This window comes from Canis lupus, chromosome 5 (genome assembly GCF_003254725.2).
Source record: "Canis lupus dingo isolate Sandy chromosome 5, ASM325472v2, whole genome shotgun sequence".
NCBI lineage: Eukaryota > Metazoa > Chordata > Mammalia > Carnivora > Canidae > Canis > Canis lupus.
In genome coordinates, this window is record NC_064247.1 from 42,762,863 (window position 1) to 42,782,772 (window position 19,910).

At 43.1% G+C, this 19,910-nt stretch overlaps 1 protein-coding gene across 4 annotated transcripts in view; it reads left to right on the forward strand.

The window, feature by feature from the left end:
* Positions 1-18,124, forward strand: part of DHRS7B (dehydrogenase/reductase 7B) — a 63,393-nt gene extending 45,269 nt beyond the window's left edge. For all 4 annotated transcript variants that reach the window (XM_025428096.3, XM_025428099.3, XM_025428097.3 and 1 more), the window contains 5 exons: positions 709-818; positions 9,289-9,505; positions 10,125-10,217; positions 15,069-15,221; positions 16,846-18,124. In XM_025428096.3, the coding sequence (XP_025283881.1) occupies positions 709-818; positions 9,289-9,505; positions 10,125-10,217; positions 15,069-15,221; positions 16,846-17,051 (779 nt within the window). In that variant the 3' untranslated portion in view covers positions 17,052-18,124. The remainder of the gene's footprint in view (positions 1-708; positions 819-9,288; positions 9,506-10,124; positions 10,218-15,068; positions 15,222-16,845) is intronic.
* Positions 18,125-19,910: the final 1,786 nt, after the last annotated feature.

Below are 19,910 nucleotides of genomic sequence, written 5' to 3' on the forward strand. Positions count from 1 at the left end.
TTGCTTGTCATTTCCCAGCCTAGCAAGGCTATGAGACTCTCCACTTTGTGTCCCAGATGTATCTGTCCATGGCCCCTCAGGCATTTTGTAAACTCCCCTCCCTTAGCCTTGAGCCCTTTCCAGAGAAACAGCTCCTTGGGGCCCCGATCCCTTCTCAACAGAGCCCTGTGTCCCCTGTGCTTGTACAGACCATGTAAGCACTCACCTACCCTTGTAGATCTGTACCTGTTGCATCGCAGCACCTTGGCAAACAGCCTGTATTGTGCCAGAACGCAGGCCTCGGCAGACCCCAGCCTCACAGTAGCCGGTGCTGCCCGATCATTGAGCACATAGCTTGACCTTTCTGACTTCCTCAGCTGTGAAAAAGGGGGTAATGCTCCCAGCATTGTTCAGAGCTAAAGATCATTGTGGAAAAGCTGAGTGTGGTACCTAATAAACCTGTCCAGCAGTCCCAGACTTACTCTTGCCTTGGCGTCTGCCATACCACTGATGTGGACTCTCCTAGGGCAACAACAGGGCTCATTTATCACTGGAGGCTTGTCTCCTAGCTCCACACCTGGTCCACAGCAAGGGCAAATACACACGTGCACAGTGCACAAAGAAACAAATTCATACTCTGAAACATCAAATGAATTTGGTCTGACCTGCACTGGGGAAGAAAGGCATTGAATTTCTTCAGCTGTCAAGATTTTTTTCTCTTTTCTATAGAATGTGCCAGAGTCTTCTATACTGCGGGTGCTAAGCTGGTGCTTTGTGGCCGAAACCAGAAGGCCCTAGAAGAGCTCACCAAAGAACTTACAGCTTCTCCAGCCACCAAGGTGAGCCCAGGGGTGTTTTTCTGTGGGCCAGAGGCACAGTCCATCATCTGCAGGTGTCCAAGGAGATAGTGGCCAGTCCTGGGCTGCTGCTGCACATATGGGGCATCCACATGGTCACTTTGTACCAGCAGAGGCAGCAGATCTCCGTTGCCTGAGGATAGGGGATGGTCACAAGGTTCAGATCTTACCTCTGCCACTTAGTGGCACTGAGTCACTGAGTTTAGGCAGTTCCCTCCATGAATGCTTCCACTCCCTCTTTACCTGGCTAATACATATTCATCTTTCTATGGTGGGGAAATGGGAGGAGGTTGACCATGAATTCTAAAATTTTAGTTGTGGAAAAGTGTACATAACATAGTACTTATGCGCATATAAAGATATACATATAAGTAAAATATACATATCACAGTATTAATCATTTTAACCACTTGTAGGTATACAATTCAGTGGCATTAAACGCATTCAGAATGTGTGTAACTATCACCACTTTCTATATTAAAACCTTTTTATCGGGATCCCTGGATGGCGCAGCGGTTTGGCGCCTGCCTTTGGCCCAGGGCGCGATCCTGGAGACCCGGGATCGAATCCCACATCGGGCTCCCAGTGCATGGGGCCTGCTTCTCCCTCTGCCTGTGTCTCTGCCTCTCTCTCTCTCTCTCTGTGACTATCATAAATAAATAAATAAATACCTTAAAAAAAAAAACTTTTTATCATCTCCCATAAAATTCTGTACCTATTAATAATTCACTCTCCCTTCCCTCTCCCCAGTGCCTGGAAACCTCTATTCTACTTTCTATGTATTTGCCAATTCTAGATACCTTATATAAGTAGAAAATATATTTGTCTTTTGTGTCTGGCTATTTTTTTAAACATTTACTTTTATTTATTTATGATAGACATATATAGAGAGAGAGGCAGAGACATAGGCAGAGGGAGAAGCAGGTTCCATTCCGGGAGCCTGATGCGGGACTCGATCCCGGGACTCCAGGATGGCGCCCTGGGCCAAAGGCAGGCACGAAACCACTGAGCCACCCAGGGATCCCCCTGTGTCTGGCTATTTCATTGAGCATTAGGTCTTCAAGGTTCATCCATTATTGTAGCATGTATCAAAATTTTATTCCATTTTATGGCAGAGTAATATTCCAGTGTACATATATGCAGCATTTTGTTTATTAATTTGTTGATGTACACTAGATGTACATGTGTACGTGTAGATGTACACACCTTGTGGCTATTGTGAATAATGGTGCAGTGAACATAACTATACACATTATCTGTTTGAGTCCTTGCTTTTAATTTTTGTGAATATATACCTAAAAGTGAAACAGCTGGGTCTTGTGTATAACATTTTGAAGAACTGTCAACTATTTTCTGCAACAGCTGTACCATTTTACATTCCCACTAGCAACACACAAAGGTTTTGCTTTCTCCACATCCTTGCCAACACTTGTTCTTTTGTTTGTTTTTTAATTGTAACCATCCCAGGAGATATACAGTGGTATCTCATTGTGGTTTTGATTGCATTACCCTAATTACAAATGATGTCAAGCATCTCTTCATGTTCTTACTGACTATATGTCTTTGGAGAAATGTCTTTTCCAGTCCCTTTTCTGTCCTTTTAAATCAGGTTGTTTGGTTTTGTTGTTGAGTTTAGTTCTCTATATATTCTGGATAGTAATCCTTTATCAGGTCTATGATTTGCAAATATTTTTTCTCATTCAGTAGATTGTCTTTTTTTTTTTTTAGATTTTTGTTTATTTATTCATGAGAGACACACACAGAGAGACAGAGAGAGGCAGAGACACAGGCAGAGGGAGAAGCAGGCTCCATGCAGGGAGCCCGACGTGGGACTTGATCCCAGGTCTCCAGGATCACGCCCTGGGCTGAAGGCAGTGCTAAACTGCTGACACCTGGGCTTCCCCAGTAGATTGTCTTGTTACTTTCTTGACAGTATCCTTTGATGTAGAAAAGTTTTTGTTTTTTTTTTAAGATTTTATTCATTTTAGAGAGAGAGCATACGGGAGGGCCAGAGGGAGAGAAGGAATCTCAAACAGACTCCATGCTGAACGTGGAGCCTGATGCAGGGCTCAATCTCATGACCCTGAGATCATGACCTGAGCCAAAACCAAGAGTCAGATGTCCAACCAACTGAGCCACCCAAGCATACCAAAAAGTTTTTTTAATTTTGATGAAGCCCAGTTTATTTTTTCTTTTGTTGCCTATACTTTTGGTGTCATACCCATGAGGTTGTTGACACATCATGTTAGGAAGATTTTCCCTGATGTTTTATTCTAAGAGTTCTGTAGTTTTAACTCCCATCATTTAGGTCTTTGATCCACTTGATTTAATTTTTGTATACAGTGTTAGGTAAGATTTCAACTTCATTCTTTTGCATGTGCATATCCAGTTTTCACAGCACCAGTTGTTGAAAAGATTGTTCTTTCCTGCTTCAGTGGTCTGGGCACCCCCATCAACAGGCATTTGGCCATGTATGGGAGCATTTATTTCTGGGCTCTCCATCCTATTTCATTGCTGTATATGTCTGTCTTTATACCAGTACCACACTGTTGATTGCTGTAGCTTTGCAATAAGTTTTGAAATCAGGAAGTGAATCTCCCAGCTGTGTGTTGTTGTTTTTTTTTTTTTTCATATTGTTTTGGTTATGTGGGGACCTTTGAGATTCCATATGGATTTTAGGATTTTTTTTTTTTTTTCTATTTCCTCCCTAAAATGCAATTATTTTGATTGGGATTGCGTTGAATCTGTAGCTCACTTTGGGTAGTTATTGACTACTTAACAATATTAAGTCTGCCAGTCCATGAACATGAGATGTCTTCCCATGTATTTATGTTTTCTTTCATTTCTATCAGGAGTGTTTTGTAATGTTTACATACAAATCTTTGACCTCTTTCATTAGATTTATTCCCAAATACTTAATTCTTTTAGCTGGTATTATAAATGGATTTGCTTTCTTAATTTCCTTTTCAGATTATTCATTGCCGGTGTATAGAGACATAGCTGATTTGTATATGTTGATCTGGTACCCTGCAACTCTGAACTAATTTATATTAGCTCTAATGGCTTTCTTTGGATTCCTTGGGATTTTCTATATATGGGATCATGTCATCTGTGAATAGTTTTACCTTTTCCTTTCCAATTTGAGTGCCTTTTATTTCTTGTTCTTATGTATTTAAGTGCTCTGATTAGAAGTCTAGTACTGTGTTGAAAGCAAGCATCCTTGTCTTGTTCTTAGTCATAGGGGGAACACTTCATATCTTATACCTTTGAACATATATTAGCTGTAGGTTTTTCATAAACGTCCTTTACTATGTTGAATTTCCCCCCATTCCTGGTTTTCTAAATTTTTATCATTAAAGGATGTTGGATTTTGTCAAATCTCTTTTTTGCATCAATTGTAATGATGATGTAGTTTTCTCCTTTGTTCTATCAATATGATATATTGATTGATTTTCTGATGTTGAACCACCCCTGTGTTCCTAGGATAAATCACACTTGTTCATGGTGAATTATCTTTTCAGTATACCGTTGAATTTGATTTTCTAGTATTTTGTTGAGGATTTTAGCATCTATATTCATAAAGGACATTGGTCTGTAATTTTCTTGTGATGGCTTTATCTGGACTTGGTATCAGAGTAATGCTGGCCTCACAGAATGAGTTAAAAAGTGTTCTCTCCTTCCTCTTCAGTTTTTTTGGAAGAGTATGAGAAGTGTTGGTGTTAATTCTTCTTTAAAGTTTGGTAAAATTTGCCAATGAAGACATCTGGTACCCAATATTTCTTTGTTGGGAGGTTTTAGGTTATTGCTTCAATCTCTCTACCTGTTCTATGTCTGCTGGGCTTTTCTATTTCTTCTTGAGTTAAGTATTTTGTGTGTTTCAAGGAATTTGTTCAATTCTCCTAGACTAGGTTATTTCATTTGTGGGCATACAAGTGTTCATTGTATTATAATCTGTTTTATCTAGGTAGGGACCTGCTCCATCCTCTCCTTTGTCTAGCTAATGGTTTCTCAATTTTGTCAATCTTTTCAAAGAACCAACTATGTTTTCATGATTTTCTTTATTTCTACTCTCTATTTTACCTCCTCTCTAACCTTTATCATTTCCTTTCTCTGCTAGCTTTCAGGTTAGTTTGCTCTGTTCTAGTTCCCTAAGGTGTAAAGTTATGTTACTGGTTTGAATATTTTTTTTTTAATGTAGGCATTTATAGGTATATATTTCCCTCTTACTACTGCTTTTACTGTATCCTGTACAGTTTGGGTGTATTGTGTTTTCATTTTCCTTTGTGTCTAAATAGTTTCTAATTTCCCTTGTTATTTCTTTTATGAGTCAGTGGCTCTTTAAGAGTGTGTTGTTTAATTTCTACTTATTTTTCAGTTTACCTTCAGTTACTGACTTCTAGCTTTATCACACTGTGGTTGAAGAAGACGCTCTAAATGGTATCTATCTTTTTTAATCTGTTAACATGTGTTATGCGGTCTATCCTGAGAATGTTCCAGGTATGCTTGAGAAGAATGTGTGTTGTGCTGCTGTTGGGTGGGACGTTCTATATGTGTCTGTTCAGTCTTATTGATTTATAGTGTTCAGGTCGTCTGTTTTGTAATTGATCTTCTGATTTGTTGTTCTATCCAGTATTGAAATACCACAATATTGGGGTACTTGGGTGGCTCAGTGGTTGAGCGTCTGCCTTTCGCTTAGGTCATGATCTCAGGATCCTGAGATTGAGTCCTGCATCAGGCTCCCCATGGGGAGCCTGCTTCTCCCTCTGCTTATGTCTCTGCCTCTCTCTCTGTGTCTCTCATGAATAAATAAATAAAATATTTTAAAAAGGAAATACCACAGTATTATTATAGAACTGTGTATTTCTCCCTTCAGTTCTGTTGATTTTGCTTCATATATTTTGAAGGTCTATTATTAGGTACATAAATATTTAAAACTATTACACTTTTTTGCTATATTGAATACCTTTTTATTATTATGGGTTTACCTTATTTTATTGTGCTTCACTTTATTGTGCTTTGCCAATATGGCGTATTTTACAAATTGAAGGTTTTGTGATAACTGTCTATTGATCTGGTCTATCAATGTCATTTTTCCAACAGCATTTGCCCACTTCATATCTCTGTGTCTTGTGTCACATTTTAGTAATTCTCACAATATTTAAAATTTTTCACTATTGCTAATTTGTTATGGTGATCTATGATCAACGATTACAACTCACTGAAAGTTCAGATGATGGTTCACACTTTTAGCAATATTTTAAAATTAAGATATGTACATTGATTTGTTAGACATAATGATATTGCACACTAAGAAACTAAAATATACTGTAAACATAACTTCTGTATCTAATGGGAAACCAAAAACTTCCTTTGACTTGCTTTACGGAGATATTTGCTGTACAGTGACAGTCTGAAACCAAACCTGCAGTATCTCGAGGTATGCTTGTATATAATGTCCTTTTTTGTTTCTTGTAACCTTTTCCAATTTAAAGCCTATTTTTTTTCTAATATTAGTATAGCCACTCCACCTCTCTTTTGGTTATTATTTACATGGAATAACCTTTTTTCATCCTTTTACTTTCAGCCTAATTATATTGTTGGATCTAAAATGAGTCTCTAAAGACAGAAGAGAGTTGAACTTTTAAAAAACCTCCAGCTATCAGTCTTTTGAGGAGAGAGTTTAAATTGTTTATATTTAAAGTAATTACTAGTAAGGAGGGACTTCTGCCATTTTGCTATGTTTTCTGTATGCTTTATAGCTTTTTTTGTCCCTCATTTCCTGTGTTACTGTCTTTTGTGTTTAGTTGATTTTTTTTGTAGTGAAATATTTTTGATTTCCTTCTCATTTCTTATGTGCCTATTCTATAGCTATTGTTTTGTGGTTTCTAAGGGAATTTAGAGCAAATAAAAATTCTGTTTTACAGCTCTGTCCTCCCCCATTTCTGTTATTCACTTCATGGATTACATCTTCATACATTGCTTGACCATTAACGGACCAATGGTAGTTTTTTAAAAAAATTGTCTTTAGGGGATCCCTGGGTGGCTCAGCAGATTAGTGCCTGCCTTTAGTCCAGGGTGTGATCCTGGAGTCCCGGGATCAAGTCCTGTGTCAGGCTCCCGGTGTAGAGCCTGTTTCTCCCTCTGCCTGTGTCTCTGCCTCTCTCTTTCTCTCTGTGCCTATCATGGATAAATAAATAAAATCTTTAAAAAAAAATTTTGTCTTTAAAGTATGTAAAAAGAGTTACAAACCAAAATTCCAATAATAGCTTTTATAACTGCCCGTATATTTACTTTCCCAGAGATCTTTATTTCTTCATATGGCTTCGAGTTACATTGCTAACTTCCTTTCAGTTCAAACCTGAAGGACTCCCTTTAGTATTTCTTGCGGAGCAGGTCTAGTAATAGCTAGCTCCCTCAGGTTTTGTTCATCTGGGAATCTTAATTTCTCCCTCATTTTTTGAAGGATGGTTGTGCCAGATACAGAATTCTTGGTTGACAGTTTTTTTCTTTCATCCCTTTTAATGTATCAACCCACTGTCTTCTAGCCTCCAGGGTTTCTGATGTGAAATCAACTCATCATCCTATGGAGAATTCCTGTTATGTGAGAGTAGGTCTCTCCTGCTGTTTTCAGGATTCTTTTTTTTTTTGTCTTTGACAGTTTGATTATAATGTGTCTTTGTGTGGGCCTCTGAAATTATCCAACTTGGTGTTGAGCTGCTTAGATGTGTAGATTCATGTCTTTCATCAAGTTTGGGATGTTTTCAGCAATTATTTCTTATGATTTTTTTAAAAAAAGATTTTATTTATTTATTCATAGAGACAGAGAGAGAGAGAGAGAGTGAGAGAGAGAGAGACAGAGGGAGAAGCAGGCTCCATGCAGGGAGCCTGATGTGGGTGGGACTCGATCCCGGGTCTCCAGGATCACACCCCTGGCTGCAGGCAGTGCTAAGCCTACCCCTGTACCACCGGGGCTCCCCAAGATATTCTTTCTTCCCCTATTTCTGTTCTTCTTGTCAGATTCCCACAGTGTGTCTATTGGTCCACTTGATGGTATCCCACAGATCTTTTAGGCTCTGTTTACTTATCTTCATTTTTTTTCTTGTTCTCAGACTCAATAATTTCAGCCATCCTCTCTTCAGTTCCACTGATTCACTCTTCTGCTTGCTCAAATGTGCTTTTGAACTTATATATTTTCTATTACAGTCATTGTACTTTTGAGCTCCATAATGTTTTTATAATTTGTTCCTTTGATGGCATTTCTTTAACAATATTCACTTTGTTTATACATCAATTTCTTGCCTTCATCCATGTCTTCCTTTAGAACTTTGAGGATCTTGTAAGATATTTGTTTTAAAAATCTTTGTCTAGTAAGTCCATCATGTGGGGCTTCCTCAGGTATATTTCCTGGGGATTTATTTATATTTTTGATTATCAGAACAACAGGTGTAACTCCTTCGAATCTATTGGAACCCATTTTAGCCAGTGGTGGTTAAAATAATGCATCTTGCCTCCATGCCACCCCTCAGTGATCCATCAGAACAGAACCCTGATTTTTAGAAGACAAGATCCTTATTGTCTACCTTGGCTCCCCCAAGCTGTACCAGAAATGTTGGTTGTCTTCCCTCAGCTGCCTGCCACAAGGATGCCGGACTGGGAGGTAGAAAGCTACCACCAAGGTGATGACTAGAACTGACTACAATTATCTATGATTTTCTAGCCAAGCACTGCCCTGGAAGCTGCATGCATTCAGGTAGACTCTAGAGTTCCAAAATTGTCACTTTGGAGAGTTTCTGCCAGTATAGCATCCAGATAGAAAGGCAGATTCAAAAAAAAAAAAGGCAGATTCCTGGTACTTCCTACTCTGCCATCTTCTCTGATTTCATATCCCCATTCCTCCTTTGGATCTCTTGTTAAACTCACTTCCATTGGGAAGCCCTATATGTTAGATTGCTCAGTTATTCATTTCTCTAGCATCTTCTACTTCTTCATGATATCCTTTACAGTTATGGAATTTGTCTTCCTCACTAAACAGTATGCTTCTGGAAGAGAGGAACTGTATTTTGTCTTGCTTTCTGCTCTGTCCCCAGTGCCTGGCACGTAGGAGATACATAAAAAATGTTTCATGAACAAAAGTGACAACCTGAGAAGGATAGCACCTCTCAGTAGGGGTACTGTTTAATGTAATTACAACATACAGCACAGTTCTGGCATAAGGCAGCAAGGGGAATCTGGCTCTAGTAGTCATTTTCAATTCAGGGGAAAAGTTGTCCAGGTCAGGTTGTGAGCACTGTAGGCAGGATCCTTGGGGCCACATTTCTTTGGAAGAGCAATGCTAGAGCCTGTGTCATGTCATGCCCAGGAGGCCACTCTTGGCACTCTGAAAAGCAGGGGACATGTGGTTCACATGCCTGTCACTCTGAAGGTGCATTTGGTTTCTGTCAAATTTGACCAGGTGCAGACACACAAGCCTTACATGGTGACCTTTGACCTCGCAGACCCTGGGGCCATCATAGCAGCAACAGCTGAGATCCTGCAGTGCTTTGGCTATGTGGATGTGCTCATCAACAATGCCGGCATCAGCTACCGAGGCGCCATTGTGGACACCACCACGGATGTGGATAAGAAAGTCATGGAGACAAACTACTTTGGCCCAGTTGCTCTAACAAAAGGTAACAGTCCTGAATTAAAAGAAAAAAAGAGCACTATATGTTGGCATTCTTTTTACTTTATTTGATTCATTTTTAGGTAGATGTTGTCTGTCTGCATCTATTTTACCTTGGAATAGGTGTTGTCATTACAGCTTGGGTGTTTGTTTTCTCCAGGCTTTCATTTGCATTTTCTTTATCTGCTTTGTAGCCTTAAATCAAGATTTTCTCCTCAGTGACAGCTTTATTTGTACAGCAATGCCTCCATTTCCTTTCAGTGGTGTTTGGAAACCCATACAAAACGGGGCTATTTTTGTGCCCAGGCACAGATACCACTCAAGGGGAGAGGCTCTTCCTAGAAAAGGGGACCAACCTGACTGTTCCTAGTGGGTAGGCTTCTGCCTACCTCCCTCTCTGCCTCCTTCCTGCTCTTCCACTGGCCTCCTCCCTCCTGCTGGCAGTCTGCTGGGTGCAGGAGGCCTAAGAGTTCTAACCAGGCATGGTACGCCCCACTGAGAAGCATCTCCCACTTACATCCCTGGCTCTGACTGCTTGTAATAAGCAAGGTCCACCTCCTCTCAGCATTAGCTTGCAGTGACCAGAAGAAAAATCCTCCTCTAAAGCCTCTGCTCTCTTTCTTTAGCACTCCTACCCTCTATGATCAAAAGGCGACAAGGCCACATTGTTGTGATCAGCAGCATCCAGGGCAAGATCAGCATTCCTTTTCGATCTGCATGTGAGTACTCCCTTCTCCCTCCCCCAAGTGCTTTTCCTTATTGTTTTCTCATGATTATAAAAATAGCACATTTAGTATACAGAATTCAGACATTAGATAAATACTTAACACAGAATATGAAGGGACTTGATCAGAATGTGTTCTCCTGAGCAGAATGCCTGGGTTCAAATCCAACTCTACTCCTTACCCCTTCCTCGTGACCTTGTGCAAATGTCCTCCTTGTGCTCTGTACCCCAGTCTTCATCTGCAAAAGGGAGACAAGGGCAGTCCCAGCTTTGGAGGGCTGCTGGAAGATGGAGGTAGTCTGTGAGCACCATTAAGTGCAGTGCCAGTGTGTGTGGCAGCTAATGTCTCATTGGTTTTCACTGTGGACACAGAGGCACTACCACTGCATTGCTCTGCAGCCCACACCTCCAAACTTCTATCATGTGATCAAACATACAAACATGGGATCGCATTATATGTACTGTTTCATGGCTTGCTTATTCCACTGGACAACACAGCTTTCCACATCAACATATGCAGGTTACATGGTCCTTTTAAGTGAGTACATAGTAATTCATTGAACAGATGTGACATGAGTTATTTAGCCATTTCCCTGGGCACATGAGGATTATTTTCCCTTCAGTTCTTTTTTTTTTTTAATATTTTATTCATTTATTCATGAGAGATATACAGAGAGACGCAGAGACACAGGCAGAGGGAGAAGGAGGCTCCATGCAGGGAGCCTGACATGGGACTCGATCCTGGGTCTCTAGGATCACACCCTGGGCTGCAGGCGGCGCCAAACCGCTGCACCACCAGGACTGCCCCTTCCCTTCAGTTCTTGACCAGTAGCAATGATGTGCTATTTAGAATATCCTTAAATACTTACATCTTTGGGCACTCATGGGAGGGTTTCCAAAAAGTGGAAATAGTAAATGGGACCAAAAAAATAAAACTGCTAAATTGACTTCCAGTTCACACTCTCACCTCCGTGTACGAATGACTGCGTCAGATGTTTCAGATGTTTGAGATACCATTTCACTCATCTGTCTGCCATCATGTTGTACCAGCAACCAAAGAAGCCTGGTCTTGTTCTGTTAAAAGATTTTAAAGGTGGGACGCCTGGGTGGCTCAGCGGTTGAGTGTCTGCCTTCAGTTCAGGTAGCGATCCTGGGATCCGGGATGGAGTCCCACATTGGGCTCCCCGCAGGGAACCTGCTTCTCCTCCCTCTGCCTATGTCTCTGCCTCTCTCTCTCTCTGTGTCTCTCATGAATAAATGAATAAAATCTTTAAAAAAAAAAACTTTAAAGGTGATTTCACAAAGTTCCCCAGTAACTCCTTTCTCTGCTCCACCCCCTGCAATCCTGACATGTAGCAGCCTCATCTACTCTCACCACCTCCCAGTGCTGGCCTCAGCCTCACTCAGCTGCAGACTTGGCAGAGATAGAAGAGAGAGCAGAGTTGGGTCAGCACTTGGCGAAGATAGTAGCAGACATCCAGCTGGATGACATGGTGTAGCCAGCTCTCTGAACTGGAACTGTCACAAAGACATCCTCTTTCTCTCAAGATATGACCCCCTGCTCTGCCTTTTGCATGTTCTTGGGCAAGTAATTTAACTTCTCTGACCCCCCATTTCCTGGCTGGTGGAGAGACTGACAGTTCTTATACACGCTCCACCAAACTGTGTTGAAGATAAAAGAAGACATCTGGAGATGGAGAGTCCTTTGTGAATTGTGAAGCACTCTATCTCTATTTGTTTCTATGGTTGGTACTTTCCTGTTTGCCAGCATTGTTTCAGCTCCCAGCAGTGCAGGACAGCCTTTGAAGGCAGCTGTAACAGGAATAAATATAATCACAAATGATAAAGCAAGTGAGGTACAATGCTAATGACAGGTACATCAGAGTAAAGGCTCTGCAGTGTTCTCTGCACTAAGTTACTTCCAAACTTTACTTTGATTTAGTCTCAGTGAATTTTCTTCTCCACTTGGAGAAGGTCACACATAGCCTGCAGTAGGTCACACATAGTTGGTCTGGGCACTTTATAAAAACCAGACAGAATGTGGCAGTGCGCCTGGGCACGTGGATTAATCCTGGTGAACAGCAGTTTTCTCATCTACAAAATGGGAGAACAGCTCTACCTGCCTCCCACTGCTGTTGTGAGGACCCAGCAAGATGATCTGGGTGGTGTGTTGAACCCCATGCCCTGCGGATATAGGGGCTTACTGTTGACAGCTGTGGTGAGGGTGTTCAGCACAGCTTGGCTGATGACCTACAGCATGAGACTGGGAGACCAGTCATGGTGCAGCGTTCTATTTTGGGGAGTAGGATGATTCTTCTCAGTCCTTGGTCCTGGGCTGTACCCGATAGCAGCTGATAGCTGCTAGCAGACCACAGCTGATAGCAAAATCTCTGTCCACCTGCCTACCCTCAAACTACTCATCCAGCCCCCAGAAACTTGGCCCGAACCAAAGTTGCTGGCCTCAGAAAGATTCTGCAGTGAGTTCCAACACTGTGACTTGCTGGGACATTTCCTTGCTTCTTCTCTTCCTGTTTTTTTGGCTGATGAATGCCACTTTACTAAGACCAAAACATTTAGAACTCTGAATTGGAGGAAACTGACTTTCAGTGGAGATGCCGTGTGTTTTCCAAGAATGTCATTGTCGGGTCACAGTGTCCCAACTCAGAGCACCTTTCCCCATGTTGTGGAGCTGTGACTGAAGAGCAGCTGTGGCTCTATTTCTACCAGGTTGGAACAAGCTCAATAGCTCCTTTTTTTTTTTTTTTTTTTTAAGATTTTATTTATTTATTCATGAGAGACAGAGAGAAGGGCAAAAACATAGGCAGAGGGAGAAGCAGGCCCCCAGGGCTCAGTGGTTGGGCATCTGTCTTTGGCTCAGGTCATAATCCTAGGGTTCTGGGATCACATCCTGCATCGGGCTCCCTGCAGGGAGCTCCCTCTGCCTATGTCTCTGCCTCTCTCTGTGTCTCTCATGAATAAATAAATAAATAAAATAAAAACAGATGAAAAGCCACTTCATGGAAGTTTGTCAAACAAAATACATAAGAAAATGAGTATGGATTTTATACACACATTCCCATGCATGCAGGGATGCTCACTGGTAGCACCGTTTCAGTGACAAAACCTGGAAACAACCTATGAAGTTCTATTGATGGGGTCCGTTCAGTGGTCTCATGACCCATGGAGAGCATGACGGACCTGCATGGCCAGCACAGAGACTGTTTGTCTGTGTCACTAGTTGAAGAAAGCTACTTGCAGGAATAATATAAACACTATGAGCTCATTTCTGTAGAAAAAAACATTAAGTGTAAAATCACATATATATACACATAGGATATATAAAAAGTACATCCTAAGAAACCATTCACATAGGTTACCTTCTGGAGAATGGAGCTGGAAGCCAGAAAAGACTTTCACTTTTTACTTCATATCCTCTGTCCTGTGTGAATGTTTTACCTACTAGGCACTAAATTGTGTTTTTGTTTTTTGTTTTTAACTCTTAACGTTGGAATAATTTCAGATTCCGAGGTGCCTGGGTAGCTCAGTCAGTTGAGTGTCTGACTTATGATTTTAGCTCAGGTTGTGATCTCATGGATCGTGAGGTCAGGTCCTGCATTGGGCTCCATTCTTAGCACAGAGTCTGCTTGAGATTCTCTCCTTCTCTCTTTGCCTGTCCCCCTACTCATGCACATGTGTGCTCTCTGGCTCTCTCTCTCTCTCTAGGATAAATAAATACATCTTTAAAAAAAAAAGAATTATTTCAGATTTAAAGAAAAGTTGCAGGAACTGTACAAAAAACTCCCTTGTCTCCTTCATACAGATTCCCCAGTTGTTAACATTTGACCATATTTGCTTTATCCTAGTCTATGTGTGCTGTGTGTATGTATGTACCTATGTGTATATATAAAATTTTTAATATATAATTTTTTTTATTACATATAAGATATTACTAATCATTGTTTTTTTTTTTTAATTTTTATTTATTTATGATAGTCACAGAGAGAGCGAGAGAGAGAGGCAGAGACACAGGCAGAGGGAGAAGCAGGCTCCATGCACCAGGAGCCCGATGTGGGATTCGATCCTTAGTCTCCAGGATCGTGCCCTAGGCCAAAGGCAGGCGCCAAACCGCTGCGCCACCTAGGGATCCCTAATATATAATTTATTTATTTATTTATTTATTTTTGATTTTTGAGTTTTTTTTTTTTTTAATTTTTTTATTTATTTATGATAGTCACACACAGAGAGAGAGAGAGAGAGAGAGAGAGGGAGAGAGAAGCAGGCTCCATGCACCGGGAGCCTGACGTGGGATTCGATCCTGGATCTCCAGGATCGCGCCCTGGGCCAAAGGCAGACGCCAAACCGCTGCGCCACCCAGGGATCCCTATATAATTTATATATATTTTTTCCTGAGCCACTTGAAAGAAGTTTGGAGATACAACACTCCTTTACTCCTATACAGTTCAGGGTATTTCCTAAGAACAAGGATACAGTGCACTTCTCTAAATCAGGAAATGAACATTGCTATAATACTGTAACTTAAATTGTATTATCAAATTTTTTTTTAAAGATTTTATTTATTTTTTTTAAGATTTTATTTATTTATTCATAGAGACACAGAGAGAGAGGCAGAGACACAGGCAGAGGGAGAAGCGGGCTCCATGCAGGGAGCCCGATGTGGGACTCGACCCAGGGTCTCCAGGATCAGGCCCTGGGCTGCAGGTGGCGCTAAACTGCTGCACCACCGGGGCTGCCTGTATTATCAAATTTTAAATGAAAGGGAATGAATATGTGGGCTTGTCCCAGGCCCTCTCCCTCACTTGCATTGTCTGGCCATGAACTTTTGCAGATGCAGCCTCCAAACATGCAACCCAGGCATTCTTTGACTGTCTTCGTGCCGAAATGGAGCAGTATGAGATTGAGGTGACCGTCATCAGCCCTGGCTACATCCACACCAACCTCTCTCTAAATGCCGTCACTGCGGACGGGTCCACATACGGAGGTGAGGCCCTGGTTTGTCTTTCCTTCCATGACAAGCTGTTGTTTGGCCACTGTGAGATGTGCTTCTCTTATCTGATGATTCTTTGGTCAGTTTCATTTGGAACGTAATTTTTAAAACTAAAAACCATGATGTGTGAGTGTTGGTTATACATACTGTTGCATGGTGGTCATTTACTACAAGCCGTTCTTAGCCTGAGTGTCACCACTGCAGCTGTGGGAACAGGGTCCAGGACTTGGAGTCCTGAGGCCAAGCTTCCAAATTAAAGTAAAATTAAAGTGGATTAACTTCATGGAAATTATGGGTTGCTTGACCCAAAAGATTCCCCACCCGTGTGTTTGAGAAATGACTGATTTCAGAGCACTCAAAGCAGAAGTGCACAGTCTTCTGGCATGAGGTCGGGTGTGCCAGGCTCAGTCTCCTTGCTTCAGCCAAAGACATGGCGAGCTGAGTCAGAGTCAGCACTAGTGGGCCGGAGCCTGACTCCAGGTCAGCTGACCTGTGCGTGACATTGCTGTGGGAGCTGGCGCTACCTTCCCCTACTTGCATGACCCCACCTCTTGAAAAATGGCTTACCATGTCCTGCCTCCCTGGATGTGCCCTCCTGGGCCTGTGCTGTGGTGTTCACTGAGCACCTGCAGGCCTTCTGCTCCACCCCAGGAAGCCTTGAACCATGAGTGCGCGTGCCCTGGATAGTTGCTCACTCAGCAAGTCCACAGAAACCATACAGTAGCCTAGAGCCAGAGAAGTTCATACTTATTTCTACCCAGAAGAATCTTTTTTAAAAAAATTCTCTTTGTGGCATTTTAAAATAGGCAATAATCAGAAACCTCCTATTCTGTGTTAACAAAAACACAATGAGAACCGATTTTGGTGAGGAAGCTCCTGCAGTTTGGACAGCATACTGATGGTTTCAAATGGCCTGTGCTAGTGGCCTCTCCTCTCCACCTGCCAGCTGGTTCTACATTGTCGGCAAAATTGTCAGATTACCAGGAAAGAAGGAACGGCGGTTGGTCTTAACCAGCCTAATACCTCCTAAACTCCCCGCAGCTGTCTGTAACACCTCAAACAAACCAAGGCTTTCTTCCTGGTCCTTATCCAGTTAATACATGATGTGGGGACCTGTGACATCAAATCCTGTGTCACTTCACTCTTGCTGCAGTCGGGGGTCATAGTCTTCTCCCATCCCCCATCTGGCAGACCTCAGGCCAAGCTACGCGAAACAAGTTCAGTGCCACCCATCCTTCATTGTTTGTTCCAAGAGACAATTACCAAGGTCTGGAATTGGTATGTGTGAAGGGCTCACCCTTTGGGACCCCATCTGGGCTGGCCTTTGTCCTTTGTCGTGGGCCACCAGATCCTAAGCATTGTGAGGGACCCCTGTTTACGTCATTACCACGTCTCACCCACGTCACATGCACTGAGCCAATGGCTTCCTCATGTCTTTGGAGTACAGAATAGTCAGGGATGGTGGCATACCACCTGCCTCCCAACAGATAGCAGGAAGAGCTTCATGGTGGGAAATTCAGCAAATCCAGCTGACATTGCTCCATGTCAGCTCAAGTCCTTGAGAGAGGGACTTCTGCTTCTAGTTCATGTGTTTCTTTTTTTTGTTTGTTTATTTTAGTTATGGACAAGACCACGGCTCAGGGCCGAAGCCCTGTGGAGGTGGCCCGAGATGTTCTGGCTGCTGTGGGGAAGAAAAAGAAAGATGTGATCCTGGCTGACCTGTTGCCTTCTTTGGCCATTTATCTGCGAACTCTGGCTCCTGGGCTCTTCTTCAGCCTCATGGCCTCCAGGGCCAGAAAGGAGCGGAAATCCAAGAACTGCTAGTAGTGCATCTGAGCTGGGATTGGGGGGCAGCACTTGCCTGAATGCAGCTGCTTGACAGGGGACAGCTGCATTTGTTGAGATACAGGTGGGAAAGATGGAACACACACTTCTAAAGATCCCTGCTGATAGAATGAGAACCAGAAAAGGCAATAGCCTTCTCAGGGGTGAGGGGTAAACCATAAGGAACAAGCGTGGAGCTAGGTTTAAACCAAGAATCTGAAATAAATGAATGAATGGTAAGAATTGTTGTCCTTAAGGGCTGAAAGCACCATGCCTTTGAATTCCAGCCTTAGCCAGCTCCTAGAAAGTGTTTCAGTCTTGAAGACAGAAGACTTCCTAATGTCACCTGACCTGGTTCTCATATTTGACTTATCTGGACCACACACCTAATGGTTTTGGCAGAGTCACCTGCAGTACTCAAGGAAAAAGGCCGTCATCATAAGAAGCTGTCACTCATATCCATTTTCAGGATCCTACAGTCCATCATCCAACACAACAAATGGGCTCCTATGTGTTCTATCTTTCCACGTAACCCAAGTGATGCTTTAGTAACTAAAAGGAATTCCCTGGTTTCCCTGTGAACTCTCAGCTGGAGTCCTGTAGACCAGACCCCACTCCAAGCAGAAGATGAATTTACAGAGGACACAGCAGCCAAAAGGGAGAAGAAAACCCCACACAGTCCCAGTATCCTCTAGGAAATCAGACCCAGAAGCCCAGCCAAGTGGAGAGGGATTCTAGAGCAGCAGCGGACCCCCAGTGAGAGCAGTCATTTGTTAGCCATGCCCATTGGAACATAGCCAGAAAGGACTCCTGCTTCCACCTTTGATTTATTAAAAATACATGGTTGAGGTTCAGCGAGTAAGTCCACTTCATATCTGAAGTTTAGGATGAAACTTTTCCTATTATTTAGGCTGAAAGTGGAAATTGTGGGTATATTACATGGCTTCCCAGACTTGGAATAAAAATGTCTTGGCACGTCCTACTGGCATCTTGTACTATATCCTAACCCTGGCCCTACGGAGCTTGTATTTTAAACAGCAATCCCTGAAATAAAAATGACCAAAGCCAACCTATGCTTAGTGTTTGAGGCTTTCGAGTTTACTGGGCGCAGGAGGACGAGGAGTGGGGCATTAGACCTGGTGATCTTCCCTAGCTCTCACAAGTGCCTGAACATTCCAGGGCCCATGGTTGAAATATGGATATGGATATACTGGTTGGCTTTTCATTTTCCACATAAACTGTCTCCCTCCCTCCTAACATGGAAGAGAAAGATCTTACTGTTCACATCAGGGCTGTTAGAGCCAGGGAAGAGCTGGACCTGGGACAGCAGTAGCGGCCCCTCTAAAGCCTACTCTGAGATTGAATGATTGCCAAGTGCATAGCAGGTCCTCAGGAAAAGGCAGCAACAGGGGAAGCTGTTCCTCTAAATGGGAACGACAGAACATGTCTCCGTGGACATTTACTGATTGGCACTTTCAGCAGGGCCCGTATGCAGGGGCTGTCCTCGCCCCGTTAAACAAAATGGGCAGCAGCTGGAGACCCATGTGACCTGCGGCCCTCTAAACATACGTTTAGCAGCCACACAGTCGGTCCTCAAGAGACGGCACCAACTTCACTGTTGCAGTTCTTGCTCTGGGGGCCATTGTAGCAGCTGGGAGCCACCAAGCCATGACTGTGGTGTGGGTTGACATGCAGAGCTTGGAGCAGACACAAAGGGTCTCAACCTAGACACGACACCTGAGCCAGCTCCAAAGCCACGGGATGTTCATTTACCTCATGTTTTCAAAGACTCAAGCTCACTTTCTTAAACTCACTCTTGAAACTATATTCTACCATATAAATAGCAAATAATTTCACACAACCATTAAAATCTAGCTACCTCCAGCTGGCTGGCTGGCAGAGGCCAAGGCCCAGCTGCTCTTGAGGAGTTGGCAACGCCAGAGAGGTATTAAAGCTGCCCTTGAACCACACATATGCTCTTTTTGGCCTCAGAAGTGAAGTTGAGGACTAAAAAGGGTCAGCAACTTGAGTGTTCTTTCAAGTCCATGCGGCCCCCAAAGCATCTGGGGTGCCTCTGGAGTTGGGCACATCTCCCTGGAGAGAGTGCTGCTTGGGTCAAGATGGGGCTTGCGGAGCCTTCCAGGTCCCTCCCTGAGGGCAAGGCCCCCACCCACATGGTGTCCTGGCCAGGACCCTACTGTTGCTTTCACACAAGTGTTTGAATATGAATATCTGCCTCCAGGGCTAGTGGTGGTGCTCTGGTTCCAGTTTCTCTTTTCTGTCCTCACGGGTTTGTTTTCCCCTCTTTCATCCTTGGATGGGGGTAGGGTTGAAACGCTGGGTTGTCCTGCCTGCAGATAAACGTTCAAAGGCACTTTCCTCTTTGCTCTTTAGGCCTCCTGGTGTTTCACTGGCCCCAGGGCAGAAGCAGGCGCTTTTGTGCTTCGTGCCCAAACCAGAGTCAGGAAAGCACAACCAGACGAGTTTCCAGACAGCAGTGCTGCACATCTGTGCACTGCTGAGTGGCCACAGCTCGAGTGATTAGACGGAGCAATGAGCGCACAGCGGCCTGGGCACACTGCCCAGCACCCAGCAGGCTCCAAGGAAGCAGTGTCCCTTCCCTTTTTCATTGGGGACGACAGCTACTGAACCAGATGTGAACACTTTGGAGGGAACTGATAGGCTAACAAGAGAGAGTAAGTGTTTATAGTGGTCTGCTCCTCTGCATTTCCTGATGAGCTTTTAGAGAGGCTCTTTGCTCTTCTCTGAAATTGGGGTGAGACACTGGGCAGCTCAAAGACTCGTGTAATTGGATTAATGGCATGATGCATTCATGGATATGGGCACACGCAGGAGTCA